Source organism: Malus sylvestris, chromosome 8, assembly GCF_916048215.2.
Source record: "Malus sylvestris chromosome 8, drMalSylv7.2, whole genome shotgun sequence".
Classification (NCBI taxonomy): domain Eukaryota; kingdom Viridiplantae; phylum Streptophyta; class Magnoliopsida; order Rosales; family Rosaceae; genus Malus; species Malus sylvestris.
In genome coordinates this window covers 28,497,135-28,515,627 of record NC_062267.1, presented here as the reverse complement: position 1 = coordinate 28,515,627, position 18,493 = coordinate 28,497,135, and the positions used below count along the sequence as shown (strand labels likewise).

Genomic DNA, 18,493 nt, shown 5'->3' with positions numbered 1-18,493 from the left:
ATTTTGCCATTATAGAGTTTTTCATCTAGTTTTTGTAAAGTGGTATGAGAAACTAAGAGGTGGGGGTTTACTGGATTAGAGGGTTCATCAATGGAGTTTACTGGTGGGAAAGGTATGAAGAGAGAAAGACGGTAGCCTGGTTTTCTATTTTTCTTCTTCTTTTTTTATTTTATTTTATAATTTTGTCGGTTGCCGGGGTGAGTCGGCGGAGGAGGATAATGGCAGTGGTGGGGTTGGTACTCGATGACATGCGTTGTCGCGCCGGTGGAACGTGAAAGGTGCAGAGGTTGTGCAGAGGTTGGGTGGGTGCTCTCAGAGAGAAGGGAGGGAGAAGGGAGGGAGGGTTGAGGAAGAAGACAACTTTTTTTTTTTTTTAATGTTTAATTTTTAATTATTTTTAATATCCACGTGGAACCCTTATTGACATGTGGTGTCCAGTCATTGTCCACATGGGCGCCAACTCATCACTTAACAAAATTTCTAACAGAAAACTTAACGGATGTATGAGACTGTCCCAAAATTTACACTTTAGATATGACTCTGAGACGAAAAAAAATTGATGTACTAAATGTTGAAAACCACAAAATATGAGGATAGTAAACAATCTTTTACCCAAATAAATAATACTAAGAGTTTTTCATTAAAGTTCCCTATAAAAAAATCTCTCACTTATTAGGACCCGAGATATCATGCTGTTGTGTACCTGAGATATCATGCTGTTGTAAGATTTGTTGGACCCGTCATACAGTTAGCCCTCCGTGTACGTAACGTAACACACACACCTCGAGTTCCCAAATGCATCGCATCGTTGTTTATTGGTCCCTTGTAAATTGCTTCGCTGACATTTTCCAGATTTGGTCGCATATGTACAAAATAGCACATGCGAGGTGTACTGCATTCCTAATAGTGACCCGACATTGTCATGTGATACATGCTATTCACAAGTATCCCCAACTTGAGAGAGATTTTTGTGTATACGGAATATAAATATATACATCATATGTCATAATACAAGTAAATTTATTATAAATACTACGACAATCTTTACCAAGGGACACTAAAAAATATATGTCCTCTTTGTAGAATTATCAGATAAACGGGCCAAATACCCACTTTCAACAATACTGATACTATCCCTAACTTGGTAATTACCACCTACACAATCCGTCAGGTGTGGGTTTTATCACAAAAAGCCTCGGTATTAGTTGGAGTGGGGTTATGATATTTAAACTCTTCTTTCTTTATTTCTCTAGCTGATATGGGATTTCAACATGCCCTATTGTGGGACCCAATTAGTGGGTCACACGTGAGAGATCCACACATCGGCAACTATGTGGAGCTAAATGGACTCACCCTACACGCGGGGCCAAGGGACCCACCATTATCCATGGGGCCAAAGGGACCCACCCATCACGTGGTAGTACGTACAGGCCCGCTCCCTAACTTTGATACCATGTATAATTATCAAAAAGATTGCCCGAATGTCCACTTCCAATAACACTAATTGTCCCCAACTTGGTAATTACTACCTGCCAAGACCGTCAGGTGTGAGATTTTTATCATAAAAGGCATTGATATTAATTGGAGTATGGTTAGGATATTTAAACTATAATTTCTGTTTTTGTATGGCTGATGTGGGACTTAACATGCCCCTTCACGTGGGACGCAATTAGTGGGTCACACGTGAGAGGTCTACACATTGGCAACCACGTGCAGCCAAGGGGACTCACCCTACACGCGGGGCCAAGTGACCCACCCTTAGCACGCGGGGCCAAGGGGACCCACTCATCATGGGCAATACGGGGCCCGATTCCTAGCTTTGATATCATTTAGAATTATCAGAGAGACGGGCTCAGAGTCCACTTTCAACAACACCGATATTGTTCCCAACTTGGCAATTACCACATGCACAATTCGTCAGATATGAGGTTTTATCACAAAAGGCCTCGGTGTTAGTTAAAGTGAGGTTAGGATGTTTAAACTATTTACTTTTCTTTTACTTGGTTGATATGGGATTCAACACGTCCCTTCACGTGGGACCTAATTAGTGGGTCACACGTGGGAGATCCACACATCAACAACCACGTGAAGCTAAGGGGACTCACCTTACACGCGGGGACAATGGGACCCATCCATCATCGCGTAGGGCCAATGAGACCCATCCATCATGTGGCAGTATAGTACGGGTCCGCTCTCTGACTCTGATACCATGTAGAATTATTAGAAAGACGAGACAGGCCAAAGACCCACTTACAACAACATTGATACTGTCCCCAACTTGGTAATTACCACCTGCACAATCCGTCAGGTGTGGGGTTTTATCACAAAATACCTCGATGCCCAACTTGGTAATTACCACCTGCCTAATTCGTTAGGTATGAGGTTTTGTCACAAATGGCATCGGTGTTAGTTAGAGTGTGGTTAAGATATTTAAACTATTTACTTTTCTTTTACTTGGTCGATGTGGGATTCAACAATCTTATGACACGTAATGTACAAGCTCGTGTTCCGGGTACATGAAAAAAGATCTACTGCAATGGAGAGGACTAGGTACATAGTATTATTTGTTTCACTGTCGTGTGTATAACTTAGCTCTCGGCCATAATACATGCATTTCTTTTTTCTTTTTTTGTCAATATATGGTAGAGAAATTTCATTAATCGAAGTCCAATCAAACGAATTACAACTTCAGTGGTTTGAATAATGTGACTACGAAAATATATCTTAATGCATATATACTAACTAAACAATTTAGAGCTCACAAAGAGCATGAAGTCAGCAGATGTGTTCGATAATGGATTCCCTATATACATGCTTAAACACTGACTAATTAACGGTTTGGTTCGATTTGCTTCACCCTAAAAAATGGAAGATAAAATTTAAATGGTATAACTAGTTCGGTTCAGATTCAGCTTAGTTTGACCAATTTTGTTTGATTTGAGAAAGAGAAGAAAATGGACAGATAAAACATATGAAGAAAATACAAGGGGAAGAGAAGAGCAAGGGAAAAGAGACAAGATGCAAATGAGAAGAGGGAAAGAAGGAAAGAGGGGAAGATGAGAGCGGGGCTCATAATCTCTACTTGCCAAGTCTCAGCTTTGGTGAAATGGATTTATGTGTACACAATTGTCATCGTCATCATTCACAGAATTTTATTGAACAAACAGAGAGTGTATTGTATTTTATCAATAGTGAATTCTTACATTGTCATTGTGATCCATTCACAAATTTTATTCAAAAAACATTACTAGAAAACAGGCCATACATAGGACACTGTTTTGGGAACACCATTCACCATCAGTGTCTTTTTAAGAGTCGATTGCACTGTTGTGTATGTTTGGTGTCCTTTAGGCTTTCCAACACCGATGATAGTGTCATTCTTCAAATATATAACCTATAAATTCATTATTTTGCTTTATACATGCAAAATAATAAAGGAAAACTAATGACAATGGCTTGAAAACTTTGAGTTTTAACGAAAATGACAAAATAAAGAGTAAAGTGAATAGTACCAAAATTGACTTTTTAGTGTAAAAATGTGGTTTTTCGTTAAAGTGAACAGTACCATGAGTTTTTCGTTAAAGTTCTCAAATAATAATTATTAGATTCTTTTAATGTCAAAATAATAATTATTAAGTTTTTTAATTGTTATTATATTGTGCCCAAATCTAATGAGCTAACTCTCCCTCTTCATTTTCCTTTTTCTCCTTTGTTTTTCCCCCTCTCTCTCTTTCTTTTACTTTCCTCTCTCTCTTTGTTTTCACCGTCACATCTCTCTTCGTGATTTCCTCTTCCTCTTGTGTTTTTCCTTCAGAGATAAAGTTCTCTCTCCCCTTTGTTTTATTTTGGATTGCAGAGGAGTTGGTGAGAGTTTTCCTCTCCCGTTTGTGAGAGCTCTTCTCTCCACTTGTGAGAGCTCTTTCCTTTTCCTCAATTTCAGATCAGGTCCGAGTTTTTTCCCACTTTGAGTTCATATCTTCTAAGATCTGAATGTATGTTTTCAAATCTCGCTTGGGTCTCCTCTGCATGCAATTATTTGTTAATTCATACGATAGTTTGTTGTTCTACAGTGAAAAGTGTTGAGTACAAAAAGGTTTGGCATTGAGGAGGATGCACGAATAGGCATAACTATTCTGTTTTCGCTATAATCATTTTTCTTTTATTTTTTCATTCTGACTAAAAACTTAATTTTCGTTGCTCTTTTAAGTAAATTATGATGTTTATTTGTGGTTTTTTTGCGTTGTTAACTTTTTTGATAGAAAGAAAGAAGTGCAGAAGATGATTTAACAATAAGATCTTGAGTGATTTATTCAGATATGAACTATGAAGTTCTTATGAAGGTAGATTTTAATTAGTTTTAGTTGTTTTTATACTATTTTAAATTTAGTATGATTATGTGATATTATCTTTCAAGTTTTTATTATTTTTAATTTATAATTTTGCCCAGGTATGGATGGAAGTATGCTTTGAAAGGACAAGGATTGTCTGCCCTCCTATTTTCCATGTCCTTCCATGCCCTCCTGTTTTGTGTGATCACAGTTAAACCATGTTAACATTTTATATTATTTTTTTTATAAAGATAATAAGATAAAAATGAATAGTAATATAAAATGTTGACGTGGCTTAACCGTGACCACATAAACAGGAGGGCATGGAATGGCATGGAAAAAAGGGAGGGCAGACAATCCTTGTCCGCTTTGAAATTGTAGGACTTGATTGCAAGTTTGTCTTGGAGGACTTAATTGCAAAAATATTAATTTTATCAAAAGCCATTGACATTAATAATGGGATTAGACAATGCAATGGGTGCTCAGTGGGTGCCCTTTCGAAAGAGGAGGATTCTCTTCCCTCTTAATCTCTTTCTCTTCTCTTCTATTTGAACGGTTATGGTATAATCACGTCAACATCTTATATTGATTTTTTTATAAAAATAATATGACAAAAAATAATATATGAAAGGAAAGGAGGGAAAGGGATAAGAATAGATGAGGATAATCCTACTCCCGTCTTAAAAAATAAAAATTAAAAAATTAAAAAATAAATAAAAAGCAATCTGGACACTGATGCAAAAAGGACATTTTCTCTAACAAGATTTACTTACTATTTTTAATTATAAATAAATAAAAGAAAACTAATAAAAAGTGTCTGAAAACTTTGTGTTTTAATGATAAAGATAAAATAAATAGTAAGGTGAATAATATCATGATTAACTTTTTAGTGTAAAAATATGATTTTTCGTTAAAGTGAACAATTTCAGGAACTTTTCGTTAAACTTCCTATTTTAAATAAAAAGATCGAATATAATGAGACTTGTACTATTACCTTTTTACACGGATGTAGAAATAGTGGCGTTTGTTACAATGAAGATGTTTACATAGGACATGGATTCTTATTCAGTGGCTGCATGGTGGCTACTGATAATTGCCACCGAAATCGGTGCTCTTTCATCTTAATCCACACCAATACAAGGGGTGTGCTATAGCTAAAATTCTTGAAGTGAAAATTACATACAGAAAGACCGTATCTCACTCTTGCATTGCAGTAATATATCATGCATGATGCATGGATCTGCTTATTAATATTATATAGGAAAAATTAGTATCCGGTCCTTAGTTCTTACTATTCATTGACTAAGATCTTATTAGTTCTTAAATTTTGATTCAAGTCCCTAGCAATAATGTGATAATGAATTTACATGTTTATTATATAATTTTTTAATATAAAAATTAGTAATTAATTTAGGGTTTAATACTCACACCTCTATTAAACTTCTAATTAATTTTCAATTCAAACATTTCCAAAATAATAAAACATTAAATTAAATTAAGTTTGTACCTATTAGTTTTTTTTATACATAAAAACATTCTCAATTTTTTAATCTTAAATGTACCCATTCATATAATTTTTCAATTTTTTTAATCTTAAATGTACCCATTCTCAAATATATCAATTTGTTATATGTAAAATGTACCCTTTTTTTTAATATAAAATCCATTCAAATGTTTTAATCGATGTTTAAACTTATATGGATACATTCTTTTTCGTTGATCTGAGAATGTATCCATGTTTTGGTACAATAACTTTTTTTTGTTAATTTTGGTTAATGTACCCATACATATATGTACACACACACAATATAATAGAGAGTATAATTTATATTTTATTATTTTTAATCCCATAAATTATGGGTTTTATTTAAAATCTCATTAATATAAACAATTACAAATTTCAATTTTCAATTTTTAATTTTTAATTTAAAAAATATAGTAACTTACATTATTACATTAATGTCAGGGACCTCAATAAAAAACTAAAAACTAACAAGTTTTCAATCAAAGAATATTGATAGCTAGGGACCGCATCCAAAGTGTCTCTTTTTATATATATATGGAGATATATAATTAGGCCGTTGAACCGTTGATCATGATCGATCACCCCTTTCTAATCTTTGACTTGATAAGTTGTTCTAGCCCTGGACTTATATTAAGGGCTATTTGTAGTACCTCCGGTGATAATGCTCCCAAAGCTGATGTCTTCCCAGCTAAGTCTTCTAAGACAGGCCTGCAAAAATAATACCAATTAAGTATATCCCTAAATAAAATACTACTGAAATTGAAGTAATGTTGTTGTGACATTTCAATATTATTTTGCACAATAATAATGGTTAGCAATAAAATTATTTATACATACAACATTGACACACTTTTTAATACAAATGGATTATACAATTATACGTGAGACCTACTTGTATTAGTATTATAGAGTGCGTTCATATGGGCATCAATTTTTTGCGTCCAATTAGAATCATTTGTACTTCATTATCGAAATGGATTCATTTGATAAATAGCAAAAAGGAAGTACTACTGAAATTAAAGTAGTGGTGTTGTGACAGCTCAATGTGCTTACTGAGAACTGGTCATGACAGCGAAACACTCCAACCCATTTTGTCCTGCGAGTTTAGCAACCATGTAGAACTTTGGTACCACAAGCAGTTGCCCGGCGGTTACCTCTGCGTCCAACAAACGTTGACCGTTAACACCCACGATCTGTATCCGGCCACTCCCTCGAACAACATAAATCACCTGGACTGTGGAATCAGGTGTGTAAATTGGAGAGCTAATCGCGTCGGCCTCGAGTTTCGTGAGGTTCGCACTTAACCCAGCTTGTTTAAGAGGAGGAAATTCCTTCTCAGTCCATGTAGCTGTAGTTTTACTACTAGTGATGTTGTGAACATGTGTGTGGGTGAGTTTCTGATTGGGAAGGGGCATTTTGGTCTTTTCATCTTGACCTAGCTTGATGATCAAAACCCCAGTCTGGCTTTTGGTGATGTCATCAGCTTCGTCCTCGGTGATGTTGAAGAACTTGCTGACAAATTCAGTTGAGAAACCTCCGAGTAGACTTAGCGTTCCGGCAATAAAAAAGTACGAAAATTGACCGGGAATTTGAGCTCCGGCAGTTTCACCCAAGAAAACAACAACAAGCTCCTGATCAGAACGATCTCCGTTGTTGAACCACCATGAGACTGTTCCAATTGGCACTGGTATCACATCTCCTTTCTCAACCTTAACCACCACCTCCTCTGATGTGTTAGGGAATACCATTCCTACTAATCCTGTTTGGGATAAAATCTGAACTTTGGGCCAGAGAGAAAGTCGGCCCAAACCCAAGGCCCAGAGGAAAACTTAGGAGGCAGGAAAGAGGCTTTCGGCTGGGCACAAGTTACAAAGGCCACCTGCTTACCTGCTCAAAGACCACAGGGGGTAGGCTATTCAGTCACTACACAGCCCAATAAAGTACTTTATTGGTGGCATTCATGTAAAAAAGCTAGTGAGTCATCACCAAACCGCATTCGGGCACCGCTATTGCTACAGGAACCCAAGCTGAAGTCGTCTATAAAAGGAGGAAGAGAAGACAGAATTAAGGACACTCAAACAAACAAACAAAAGCCAAAACTCTGCTCAAGCCAGATTTGCCTTCAACGAAGATGTAGTCAGCACAAGCCTTCATCCCATTCGGGATAAACCTTCCCAAACCCCTGTAATAGCTCTGCTACCTTGTTCATGGTGGTATCGATTCATTTTGTATCCTCTTCTCCCCCGTCAACCCCTCTAAAAGCTTTCAGACCTCTGACAGAGCCACAAAGATAGATTTTGTAAGAAGTTCAGCCTTGGCCGATAAGGTTCAAACTTACCCGACTATCTTTGCTCTGTCTTTGTCTTTTCTTTCTTTTAAAAGCACAATAACATGTTATATATTCCCAGTTATATACAAGTTATTTCTAGCAAAGTCATAATGAAAATGAGTCTTCAGCACTTGAATCCGATCTGAATCGCGTCAGAGTTCAAATCAGATCTAAGTCTTAAGCCCGGCGGGCATGTAATTTAAAGATCAGTTTAAAAGTCCTTGGCCTCAAGGCATAAAAAAGAACTCTATGTGGACTCAACCCATCCACGACAATCCTTGATAAGCGAGAAGTCCGAAGTTACTTGGGGCGCAAGTAATCAATCTATTTCTCCGTTTTGTTGCTATTATATCTTGATTCGTAGAAAAGGCTTAAGCATGGAGTGAATTCTGATAGAAAGCCTCAAGGCCTACACCTAAGGCCCCACGAAGGCATCTATTTAGCTTCATTTCATGTTGCGGTCTAGTTGGTCCGAGTATAAGGATTAACTCTGATGGGAAGCCTCAAGGCCTATACCTAAGGCCCTACAAAGGCACTCATTTGGGTTCGTCCTACCTCTTGGATTCAGATAATCAAAGGTATAATAGTGATAAAACTCTGGCAACCATAAAAGACCAAATATGATACATCCAAGCGCTGGTTTAGTTTGACAGGAAGCCTCAAGGCCTATACCTAAAGCCCCACAAAGGCACCTGTTATATCTAACTTGGTTTCTCGGGCGTATACATATTCAATCAAAGCTTAACACCCATTCAACATCTGCCATACTGAAGATGGCAGTGGCACGCCTGAGCACGACAAAGTTAATCTTGATTGTGAGCCTTAAGGCCTACACCTAAGGCCCCACAAAGGCACCCTTTCAAATTAACTCTGTCCTTCTCTTTCAGAACTGCCCGACGAGCCTTGCCCGAAGTGTGTCTTGCCCGACCAAGATCTGCCCGACAAAGGCTTGCCCGAGCGAGCCCGAGAAGAAAGCAGAAGTACGACAGATACCCTCAACCGACACCATTCTCCCAGGGGAGCTGTGTGCTCGTCCGCCAGGAGATTCCTGCGACGAACATAGTTTTGGCACGCCCGGTGGGATAAGAAACAGCTACACTTCTAAGATCTTACATGTCCAAAAAGAGAAGCTATAAACTTGCCAAAAAAGAAGCCAAGAAGGATCTTTTCCAGATGACAGAACAATCAGAAAATCCTTTATCCCCATCCGGACAGGTGGTCTCAGGTAGTTCGACTGCATCTGAGAAATCACAAGGGAAAGGGATTAATGAAGAACTGCAAGCTACAATGATCCAAGTGTTGAAAAGCATGGAAAGAATTTCCTTGGAGACTAAGGGAGAAGTAAGCAGACTCTGCATGCTTACAGGAAATCTACAAAGGAGGCTGGACTTGGAGTTCTCTACTCCAAAGGGTGCTCAAGGAAGTGGAATGAGTCCAGTTGTTATAAGAAGTGAGCCAATCATTCCTTTGTTTCCACTACTAGAAGAAGAAAAGGATAGGGGAAAGAAGAAGGTGATACCTGAAGGAAGTCAAGCAGTGATGGAGTCAGCTTCAGAAAAGGAGTTTCCCAGCTTCCCATTATTATCATTTAATAATAGGAGGCAGAGCGAACAAGAAAGAATGAAGTTTGGACTGCCAGCCACGGCTGGAGAAACTAGCGGGAAAGAAACAACCACTATTACGTCAGATAAACCTCTACCTTATAGGCCACCCTCGATGGTCAACAAAGGTGGAGGATCTAACTGGAGAAAATCTGAAACCAGGAGGGAAGCAAACGCGGGCAATGACCGGAGTCCGAAGATTGAGTCAGCTATCCATGGCCAGAATGATAATTTAGCTACTCAGCAACTAAGAGAAGAATTGGCTGAGTTAAGAAGAACGGTGATTCAAAACGCCCAGCCTCGAGTTCGTCCAGTATTCAGGGTTACCTACCAGAAGCCATATCCTGAATATATCGATGAGTTAAATCCATTCCCTCTTAATTTCAAGATGCCCGCATTCCCGACTTTCACAGGGGAAGATAGCAGTGTGTCCTCCAGAGATCATATTTTCAAATTTTCTAATCACTGTGTGGCGTATGAGGACAATCCAAACTACAAATTGAGGTTGTTTGGAAATTCACTAGCAGGATTGGCATCTCAATGGTATTCTCTATTACCCCCCAATTCCATTGCTAACTGGGGGCAAATGGAGATGGCTTTCCATGAACAGTTCTACAGGATAGAGCCAGAGCTCACCATTAATGATCTGGTAGAAGTGAAACAATATGATCATGAGTCCACCGAAGATTTTATGATGAGGTTCAGGAGGACAAGGATGAGATGTCAGTTCCCTGTCAACCAGGCACAGCTCATATCCATTGCTCAAAGGGCTTTAAAATTACCTTTGAGAAAAAGGTTCTATGATGCACAGTTTAATGAGCTACAAGAGTTGGTGATTGCTGCTACTAAGTATGAGAGGCTGTTACAGGAGGAACAGCAGGTAAAACATACTTCCAAAACTCCTCCGTTCTACAAAAATAAAGCTATTATTCACCATGTAGAGGTAGGGGAAGCCGGACCCGAATGCAAAGATGATCATGAGGAGAAGAGTATAGATGTGTGTGCTGCTGAGATGACCACACCCTTCAAGCCATTGACGATCAAAGGGTTAGTCCAACCAGTCAAGGACCAGAAGATCGTGATGAATGATGGTGGGTTCGTACCCATGAAACCCCCAAAGTATCAAAGTTATTCTTTCGATCTAACCAAGGCGCCAGAAATCTATGAAGAACTTGTGCGGGCAAGAGTCATTTTGCCCGACAGCACCAAAAAGATGCCCAAGCCCGAGGAACTCAGGGGGAAGAAGTATTGTAAGTTGCATTATACCTTCAACCACTCTATAATCAATTGTGTCCAGTTTAGGGACTGGGTACAGGATCTTATAGTGAAGGGGAAGTTACTACTCGATTCACCTCAGGCTAGTATGATGGTGGATACTAACCCTTTCCCCGAAGCTCCTATTAGCATGATCGACCTCGTTTTCAAGGAGTCGGGGTTATCAACAGAGTAAAATGCCATTGAAAGGACCCGGGGGCAGGGGCTAAGATTGCCAACAATAAAGATGGAGGAGAAAAGCAGGTAGGCAAGGGGGCATAGAGTTGCCTGAGGCCTATCCAAATGGAGCAGAACAGGAGGAATGTTACATATCCATTCTAAAACAAAAAGAGATTACAAAGTAATTCTATTCCAAAAACTTTACATCTTCACATAAGGTGATTATTCTAGAATGGTATGTTCGCATGATGGTAAAAATCCTATTTGGTTCAGCCAAGACAGTATGGCTGTTTACAAGTTCAGACTTGGTTTGCTCTAACTCTGAAGTCGCTTTTTCCACCCCTTCGATCTGTTGCTCAAGGTTATCCAGAAGAGTTGTTTGCTCCGCCTTAAGGATCATCAGTTGTCTCTCCAACTTCTGAATTTCAGAAGAAACAACTTCAATCCGTTCTTTGGTCTGCATACTCTCTTCCATCAGCCGACTAACTTGGGTAGAGGAGCTCGATTCTCTCTCTATGAAGCATTTTGCCCGGTTAGCCAGCCGGTCTGCTCTCTGATGTTGCTCCCTGAGGGCCCTCAAGTTTTCAAAGAAAGAAAGGAAAGAATCATACTGAGGCTTGGATAAGCGATCGTTTTTAAAGAACTCAGTAATGACTCTCTCGAGGTCACAGAGAGCCTTGAGGCTAAATGATGCAGTGAATTCTTTCTTTGCCCATGTTTGAAAGATTTGTTGCTGCTCCGAAGACATAGATTTTGTTGAAGCCTGCTTTGAAGACTTCAACCGCGTCTCAAGTCGCCCGAGTGCTTCGAAGAGTTTGGGCAACTTGGCAGGATCAGAGGAGGAAGGAGAAGGGTCCGGCATAACAGTTTCTTCTGGTGAGATAATGCCTATGGAAGGGGCAATTTCTGTTTGTTCAATCGGTTCATCTCTAGACAGGGAGGTGTCAACATCTCCAGAGGAAGAATGAGGTTGAAAGCACCTTGGGTTACGGGCCATTGGAGGAGGGGAAGTTTCTTTTGGGGAAGCTCGCTACAAAACTTCAGGATCAGGACAAGATGAACTATACACAAGTCAAAACAAAGGAGGCTTTGGAGAGAAGAAAGTTACCTGACTTAACCCCGGGGTTTCACCAGAGAATGCACTAACTCCTTGTCGAGGTGAAGATTTTTCACCACCAGCGACAGATGGGAAAGTTGTGCCTGAACCTGTGTCTACATCCTGGTTGTATCCGAAGAAAGTAGTGATGATCAGCAAAAGGTCACCAGAGGAAGAAACAAGAAGAAAATATTCCAGCACCTGAGGTTGATCTTGAGGAGAAGAAGGAGGTTCATCGACCGTCTGGCGAGTAAGCACTTGCGAAATAGTTGTGTCTAAAGCTACAGGGATCTCAGGAACTATGGGTTCTTTATCCAAGGCCACTGACGGGGAAAGGGGTTCATATCCCGAAGATGGCTGCAAAGAACATGGATAGGAGTTACTTCGGTAGCAATGTGCAAAGTTGAAATGAAAAGAAAGAGTAACTCACCAAAGTATCATCCTCATCCACAAAATGCAACATGATTCCTGTGGAAGGATCAAATTGAGAAGAAGGGGTTGCATCTAGGGCAGGTTGCGGAGAAAGACTTTCTTTCCTTGTAGCCTAAGCCAAATTATTCAAAATTCAGAAAGGTTTGAAAATAAGAAAGTATAAAGATAGAAGTCATACCTCTTTAAGCGTAGCAGCCCTTCGTGATTCCTTCTTAGAAGCAAGGGTTGACCTTTTAGAAGCTTGAGGTCCTGTTGAGTGATAAAGGGATAATCAGATAAGGGAGAAAGGTAGCCATTTGATCCAGAAGAGGAGAGACTCACTGGAAGATTGTTCTGTCTCTTTACCCGCTTCAGAAACAGGAGCAGATGGGGCTGCTGGTTTAGAAGGCACGGTGACTCTTGCCCGCTTACTCTTTCGGGTAAGAATTGGTCGTGTGGTTGCTGAAGGAAGTGCCGGATCAGAGATTGTGGTTTTAGTTATGGCCACCCTCTTTCGTTTAGATGCTTTGGTCGTATCTTTGGCTATTTCTTTAATTGTTTCTTCGGCTCCTGAATCCCCAAGAGATTCTGAGACGTCTGTCCCTTCCCCGGCTTCCCGCCTTTCAGCTTCTGCTGCAGCACCATGAAGAACTGCGGCATCAGCAGAATCATTCTCTGATTCGATGGCTTCGGATTCAGTATCAACTGAAGCTGCAGAAACAGGTAAGAGTGAGGAAAGTAAACAACAAGGAAAGCAAAATCGGATGGGAAGAAAGTCACCTATTAGGAGTAATCGGTTTTTCTCTTGGATCATATCTTTCCAATTTGCAAGCTCGCTCGAGCTAGGATATGATTTAAGAGAAAGCTGGCTGAAAATACGATCGTGGTTCACTTTCAAATCTCCTCTGTATTTTCTAGTCCACCTTTCCTCCCACCAAGAGGAAAACAGCGAGGTACATTCGAAATTAAGAACAACGGAATGTCGGGCTGCTTGGCTCATCACGTCCAAACTACGGCGGGCAACTCGAAATATTGCTTCAGAAGGAGTCTGTAACCGAAATGAAGTGCCACAATGGATGGAGTCGAAGAATGGGACAGGTATGGATTGCCTAAATCCTAACTGCCTGCTGCAGAAGTTAGGATGATACACCTCCAAGCCTCGATCATACCGATTTCCCCGGACCCCCCAGGCCAAGTCTCTTGGCTGAATACAGCTGATAAACTTTTCCCTGCAGAAGGGAGCAGCATCCTCACCAGGGGCATCTTGGAAGGCTTGGTCAGAAAACCAAGGATATCTCCTCAAGACCGATGCACCCCATTCCAAGTCTGACCGAGTCCTGCAGACTCGGAAAAAGTAGAAGCATGCAAAGGTGGAATGATCTACAGGAGGAGCTTCAGCCAGGATTCGGGCAGGAGCCACACCCTCTGGAAACTCTAGATTGATAGCCCGAAATTCTGGAAAATACCATTGTAGCCAAATCTGTATCATCCAGATGGGGCCGTTCAAATTGGTCTCAAAGGGCTCATCCCGGGTCATGTCAAAAAGAAGGTGATAGAGATGGGAGAGAAGGAATGGACCTGTGGCAACGTCATCAAAATTGTGAAGAACCTCTACCAAGGGGATCCATTCTACCCGTACCCCCTTGGATTTGTTGGGGAAGACGTGCTTGTTAAGCCAGTAAAGAAGAAAGTACATATGCTCTTGATCTTTGTCGGCTTGAGGAGAGCCTGCCCCGAAGTTCTTCTTGACAAAAGGGATGAATCCTTTAAAGGAGGTCCCATAACTTTTGAAAGTAACTGAGTTATAGCTGAGAGGAAGGAAGTAGGTGGAAGAACTTGAGCCCCCGGTGGTAGAGGATGGAATCCAATCTTGAGTAACATCTATCACCCTGCCCGATGGCCTCAACCCGAAGACTTGGGCCATATCAAGAATGGTGGGAGACATGGGACCCATACGGAAATCGAAGGTGTTTGTGCCCGTATTCCAAAAGAGGAGGGCAGAAGCAAGCAATTCGGGCTTAGGGGTAATTGAAATCTTCGAAAGCATAATCAGTTCGTAGATGCCATTACTCATCCATTTCTGCTTGAAGGAAGGTTCCAATTCGTCAATCCACTGGGCCCAGGCAAGATCATTCACCAAGGGAAAGCCTCGACGATGAAAAGACCACTTAGAAGAAGAAATGCCCGAGTCGGCCAAATAAGGATTTGGGGTAAACCAGTTTCCCCTAGGCATATTACTTTCTACTACTGAGGGAACCCGAGAAATCCAGGCAGGACCCAAAGATTGAACCCCATGTATCTCAAAGAAGAGTTCAGAATGCAGACCTGCCCGCGGACGATGCAGCCCGTTGAGCAGACGGCGTAGAGTGGCAATTCCTTCACCAGACTCGTAGGATGGTAGGGTTTGGCCGGATCCTGAGGCCATTTAATGAAGGCCGTGGGGAAGAAAAACAAGGAGAACGGTAAAGATGCAACCTCGTCGGACAACGAGAAAGAAATGATGGAAGAATTGGGGAAGTTTTGTTGTATCATAGAAGGTTTTCTTTTTACGAAACACAGAGAACGGAGAAGTTCACTCACAAGGGTTCTAAGAGTTCTAAGGGTTTAAAACAGGGGTCTCTTTCAATTAATATTGGCGCTTGGGATCCCAACCTTAACACATCAATTGAAGGGGGCACTGTTTGGGATAAAATCTGAACTTTGGGCCAGAGAGAAAGTCGGCCCAAACCCAAGGCCCAGAGGAAAACTTAGGAGGCAGGAAAGAGGCTTTCGGCTGGGCACAAGTTACAAAGGCCACCTGCTTACCTGCTAAAAGACCACAGGGGGTAGGCTATTCAGTCACTACACAGCCTAATAAAGTACTTTATTGGTGGCATTCATGTAAAAAAGCTAGTGAGTCATCACCAAACCGCATTCGGGCACCGCTATTGCTACAGGAACCCAAGCTGAAGTCGTCTATAAAAGGAGGAAGAGAAGACAGAATTAAGGACACTCAAACAAACAAACAAAAGCCAAAACTCTGCTCAAGCCAGATTTGCCTTCAACGAAGCTGTAGTCAGCACAAGCCTTCATCCCATTCGGGATAAACCTTCCCAAACCCCTGTAATAGCTCTGCTACCTTGTTCATGGTGGTATCGATTCATTTTGTATCCTCTTCTCCCCCGTCAACCCCTCTAAAAGCTTTCAGACCTCTGACAGAGCCACAAAGATAGATTTTGTAAGAAGTTCAGCCTTGGCCGATAAGGTTCAAACTTACCCGACTATCTTTGCTCTGTCTTTGTCTTTTCTTTCTTTTAAAAGCACAATAACATGTTATATATTCCCAGTTATATACAAGTTATTTCTAGCAAAGTCATAATGAAAATGAGTCTTCAGCACTTGAATCCGATCTGAATCGCGTCAGAGTTCAAATCAGATCTAAGTCTTAAGCCCGGCGGGCATGTAATTTAAAGATCAGTTTAAAAGTCCTTGGCCTCAAGGCATAAAAAAGAACTCTATGTGGACTCAACCCATCCACGACAATCCTTGATAAGCGAGAAGTCCGAAGTTACTTGGGGCGCAAGTAATCAATCTATTTCTCCGTTTTGTTGCTATTATATCTTGATTCGTAGAAAAGGCTTAAGCATGGAGTGAATTCTGATAGAAAGCCTCAAGGCCTACACCTAAGGCCCCACGAAGACATCTATTTAGCTTCATTTCATGTTGCGGTCTAGTTGGTCCGAGTATAAGGATTAACTCTGATGGGAAGCCTCAAGGCCTATACCTAAGGCCCTACAAAGGCACTCATTTGGGTTCGTCCTACCTCTTGGATTCAGATAATCAAAGGTATAATAGTGATAAAACTCTGGCAACCATAAAAGACCAAATATGATACATCTAAGCGCTGGTTTAGTTTGACAGGAAGCCTCAAGGCCTATACCTAAGGCCCCACAAAGGCACCTGTTATATCTAACTTGGTTTCTCGGGCGTATACATATTCAATCAAAGCTTAACACCCATTCAACATCTGCCATACTGAAGATGGCAGTGGCACGCCTGAGCACGACAAAGTTAATCTTGATTGTGAGCCTTAAGGCCTACACCTAAGGCCCCACAAAGGCACCCTTTCAAATTAACTCTGTCCTTCTCTTTCAGAACTGCCCGACGAGCCTTGCCCGAAGTGTGTCTTGCCCGACCAAGATCTGCCCGACAAAGGCTTGCCCGAGCGAGCCCGAGAAGAAAGCAGAAGTACGACAGATACCCTCAACCGACGCCATTCTCCCAGGGGAGCTGTGTGCTCGTCCGCCAGGAGATTCCTGCGACAAACAAATCCATCATCACCTGCATCACCATTAGTGCTAATTAAAATCTTCAACTATAGTTAATAACTTAATGCTTTCATGCGAATAACTAAATCTGAACTATTGATCATGTTGATTATTTTGGTCCAACTGATCGATCAGCAGGTCGATTATCGTAACAGGGACGATGATGAATGAAATTAACATACTTTTTTAAATGATCTCTTTGCATGGCTTAATGATCATTCACTATTAGTCTCTTTCTTAAAAGAACATCACTGACATCATCTGTTATCGTTATTTTGTCAGGTTGTGAATATAAACTACAAATTATGTGAATTACTTCATCAACTTAATCAACTTGATTATTGATTAAATATGTGGTTCAGATTCATAACAGATAATAATATAAGCATTATAGTCTAGCAACATAAGTATGACTCTTGGTTTCCATCATATAACTAGTTATATAATAAGGGCATTGATGAACAAATAACAGACTTTGTTTTCCATTTTTATTACAAATACAGTTAACTAAAATACGCACACATGTACATGAAGAGAGATTTTTCAGTGTGGTCGGAACATGAGGTGGAACACTACATGTCATTTTGTAATTGGATGGACGCTTGAATAAAAAAAACTTTCCTCCTATTGTATAATGACATATAATGTTCCGCTCGTGTTCCGAGTACAATAAAAAATCTCTTATATGTGAACATGATAATCAGAAATGCAGTTAATTATATATGTATTTGCAGGCTGTAGTTAATTAGTTATTAATTACCTTCAAGAACATATCCCAGTTTGGAGGAATCTGCATAGTGAGGAAGAGCAAAACCATGAGGTTGAAGAACAAGCTTGCCCGCACCAACCTTGGCCTCAGCAAGCACCGGAGCATCTGAACTCGACCAAATGTAATATGCTCCTCCATCTGCTTCAAACAACTTTTGAGCTAACTTGGGTGTTAAGTCCGTCCCATCCATTGATTAAAGTATTTCCTTAAAAAAAAAACCATCCAAAAAGCCAGATCAATATCGGTTTTTAATTAATTTTACAACAAGACGATCATTTTAACCAGTCGAATCTAGGAGAAAGGAGAATCTACATTGTCATCCAACTGGTCTAACTTACATATGTACAACTTAAACAGAAAAAACAAGAGCCCTCAAAAGAGACAGAGAGCCAAGGAAACGTTTGTTGATGCACAAAATCAGTGAGGACTTTGGTACAACAGAAAGTGTCAGGTTTTGTGACCTTCGCTTGGTTGCTTCGGTCACTAGTGAGGATAAGTACGTAAATGAATAGAGACAGGGAAGCAAACACAAGATGTACGTGGTTCACCTAGATTGGCTACGTCCACGAAGTAGAGGAGTTCTCATTAATTGTGAAGGGTTTACACAAATACATAGGTTCAAGCTCTCCTTTTGTGAGTTCTAGTGAATAGTTTAGTACAAAATGACATTAGAGATTATTGTGGGAGAATGAT

General features: G+C 40.4%; 2 protein-coding genes and 2 long non-coding RNA genes across 4 annotated transcripts in view; 1 reads left to right on the top strand and 3 right to left on the bottom strand.

The window, feature by feature from the left end:
* Positions 1–9,199, bottom strand: part of LOC126633012 (uncharacterized) — a 75,463-nt gene extending 66,264 nt beyond the window's left edge. The window contains exon 1 of the long non-coding RNA XR_007626927.1: positions 9,038–9,199. This is a non-coding gene — a long non-coding RNA (uncharacterized LOC126633012). The remainder of the gene's footprint in view (positions 1–9,037) is intronic.
* On the top strand, positions 3,697–5,148 carry LOC126633008 (uncharacterized). The gene is made up of 3 exons (XR_007626923.1): positions 3,697–4,340; positions 4,448–4,538; positions 4,646–5,148. It is a non-coding gene; the product is annotated as an uncharacterized LOC126633008 (long non-coding RNA).
* Positions 5,295–17,933, bottom strand: LOC126633001 (11S globulin seed storage protein 2-like). Its single transcript, XM_050303550.1, has 4 exons — positions 17,792–17,933; positions 17,027–17,044; positions 6,907–7,603; positions 5,295–6,561 (listed from the first exon to the last, which is right to left on the bottom strand). Exons 3-4 carry the CDS (start codon positions 7,599–7,601, stop codon positions 6,432–6,434), a joined length of 825 nt encoding a protein of 274 aa, XP_050159507.1. The 5' UTR covers positions 7,602–7,603; positions 17,027–17,044; positions 17,792–17,933; the 3' UTR covers positions 5,295–6,431.
* LOC126631510 (uncharacterized) lies at positions 11,405–13,703 on the bottom strand. Its single transcript, XM_050301630.1, has 6 exons — positions 13,505–13,703; positions 13,067–13,435; positions 12,924–12,994; positions 12,744–12,857; positions 12,326–12,670; positions 11,405–12,247 (listed from the first exon to the last, which is right to left on the bottom strand). The coding sequence occupies exons 1-6, from the start codon at positions 13,536–13,538 to the stop codon at positions 11,405–11,407; spliced, it is 1,776 nt and encodes a 591-aa protein (XP_050157587.1). The 5' UTR covers positions 13,539–13,703.
* Positions 17,934–18,493: the final 560 nt, after the last annotated feature.